This window comes from Augochlora pura, unplaced genomic scaffold (genome assembly GCF_028453695.1).
Source record: "Augochlora pura isolate Apur16 unplaced genomic scaffold, APUR_v2.2.1 APUR_unplaced_3163, whole genome shotgun sequence".
Taxonomy (NCBI): Eukaryota; Metazoa; Arthropoda; class Insecta; order Hymenoptera; family Halictidae; genus Augochlora; species Augochlora pura.
In genome coordinates, this window is record NW_027583391.1 from 1 (window position 1) to 2,521 (window position 2,521).

Consider the following 2,521-nt stretch of genomic DNA (forward strand, 5'->3'; position numbering starts at 1 on the left):
CAACCACCCTTTCGCGAGAGACTGTGACGCAACGAAACCGTGTTTATTTTATACAGGTTCGCAAAGGAAGTTGTCGAGTGTACTCAATACATAGCATTGTTCACGGTAGTGTATAACAGCGTGGTCCTTGCATTTTGCAGTCTAATTATCATTGGAGTGAGTACTTGAAACAACTACGACACGTTTCAGTAGTAAAATGAATGCTACCATAAACGGTATTTTAGCGGCAAACGATCATAGTGAAATCGCAGTTCTTCTTCTTGGTTTGGGTTTCACTCATGGAAGTTTTCATGTGCGTATTGCCAGCCGATAATTTGATTCATGTGGTGAGTTATCACTATGAAACGAGCGTTGCTCGGTACTATGATTTCTCATGTTTGATACGGTTGCCGTTGTAGAGCGAGAATACGGTTCGAAGCGCGTACGAGTCGAAATGGTACGAGCAAATGCTGGATGTACAGAAAACTGTACTCCGTATTTTGATGCCGCAGATGCCGGTTGCCATCAGCGTGAAGTGCATCATCCCATCACTTTCCTTGGAATATTACTGCTCGGTATTGCTTTATCTTGCGTCCGTATTTCATTTATTTTATATGTAATGTAAGGTCGTTATTGAAGAAAGAAAATTGACTTGTATCGTTCAAATCAATTTGTATATTTGTCAAAAGCCGTTTTCTCGCAGGGAATTTTCTAAATTCGGCTCTAACGGATAAACGTAATAAAACAAGAGATTTTTATGAAAATATAAATCGTCGAATTCAATTTTGAATAGTAGAAATCGTCGGATTCAATTTTAAAAAATAGAAGTCTAATTCTGACGCATTTCACTTTGCGCCATTTTACGAAGAATATTTGTAGAATTTCGAAATCTGATATTTCATATTTTACGGCTCGTTAATTTATCTATAGTTATTTATTATATAATATCTATGGCTATTTATAATATAACATCTATGGTCACTTATTTATAGTTTGCTCTTGTTATAAGAGATTAACATTCATCCTTTTATTCCAGTATATTTCAAACGCATTCTCGTTGTTCACTGCCCTACGTATGGTGTTCAACAATGACGACTAACTACCACTGTCGAGATCAGCTAACAGTACATGTTGTGTTGAGTAATTTCTGATAGCATAAAATATACGTAACGTGGGAACATATTTGAAAGTTTATATTCTGGAATAAAGATATTGTTACGTTAAACATAATTGTTTCATCTTTGTACAATTATGGACCTGAAGCAAAAGGCACACGCGTCTGATCTAGTCGGAATCGAACGAGGCTGCTGACAGGCGCGCGAGACGTCGCCATGTTGCGTGCACTTAACCCTTTGGACTCGAACCAATTTTAACTGTAAAACTGAAATAATTTTCCTGGCTCCATAGCATTTCCATTTTACGTAACAAAGTGCTCTTTTAAGTATATGAAATTGACTCTTGTAACCCATATCAGTTTCACTACTTAACAATTGACTCTTGCAACTCATATTAACAGTTTAAATTAAATTTGAACTTTGTTGGTACAAAATTATCTTGAGCCATGATAAAACGATTTTAGTGGTTCTTCAGAGTCACCACTCGAGTACAAAGGGTTAATTTTGACCCATGATCTAGTTCGTCCAGTAATTTACAGTATTCGCTCTTGGTCACTTTGCCTTTTATTCTTGGAAATTCCTTCGAATATTTTATTCAGAATATGTAAAGTTAAATATGGTTGCAACAAACCAAAAACACAGCAACTGTTCACCCCATAGTAAACGGTTCCGCTACCTCATAGCAATTGCTTCCTCATACTTAAACTGTACCTATTAATTCTACGGTGTATTCGAAGGGAGCTTTGTGAACGCAACAATTATTCTGTCGCTACTCTGTTATTGCCATTCCCTATTATTCAGTTGCATAAAGAAATGTTACTTTTTCTGCCGTTTCAACACCTGCATCCGTAAAAAACTAACTATAGTAATTTTCTTTTTTAGATAGTGGACGCTTATATTTTCTAATAACGTTTTTATTCACCTCTTTATTATTTTATATTATTATTATTATATATTCTATATTAATGCATGTAGAATAGAGATATATATTATTGTATCTATATTCTTTATTATGTATTTATTAACGATTTTTATAGTCTACCTAACTTTAAGGTGCACCACGTAAGTGAAGTAACAAAGGTGCATACATTTAATTATCTACGCGGCATTATGGCAAATCGCAATTGCAATCGTCATTAGCGTCGCTTGCTACGAAACGAAAGCAGGTTAAAGTATAGATGACTGCTGTTTCAAGTACTTACTGTGTCACTAGAAAATATTCTTGCCTCAAATAGCCAACGTCGTTGATAATGGAACTGACATTCCCTTCTCTGGTTGGGTCTGCTACGTTGAAGAACAGGTGCGCGTGGCCAGCGGAAACTGTGATAGATGTGGTGAGTCAATATGGCATCTATAAAACGAAACCAGATCAATACGGGACAATAGGATACCAATTTGACTGACAAATTCATATTCTTTCATTTAAG

At 35.8% G+C, this 2,521-nt stretch overlaps 1 protein-coding gene across 1 annotated transcript; it reads left to right on the top strand.

Moving 5' to 3' along the window:
- The first annotated feature begins 34 nt into the window (after positions 1–34).
- Positions 35–1,627, top strand: LOC144477729 (uncharacterized). Its single transcript, XM_078195465.1, has 4 exons — positions 35–156; positions 225–326; positions 399–554; positions 1,016–1,627. The coding sequence occupies exons 2-4, from the start codon at positions 279–281 to the stop codon at positions 1,076–1,078; spliced, it is 267 nt and encodes an 88-aa protein (XP_078051591.1). The 5' UTR covers positions 35–156; positions 225–278; the 3' UTR covers positions 1,079–1,627.
- The last annotated feature ends 894 nt before the right edge of the window (positions 1,628–2,521 follow it).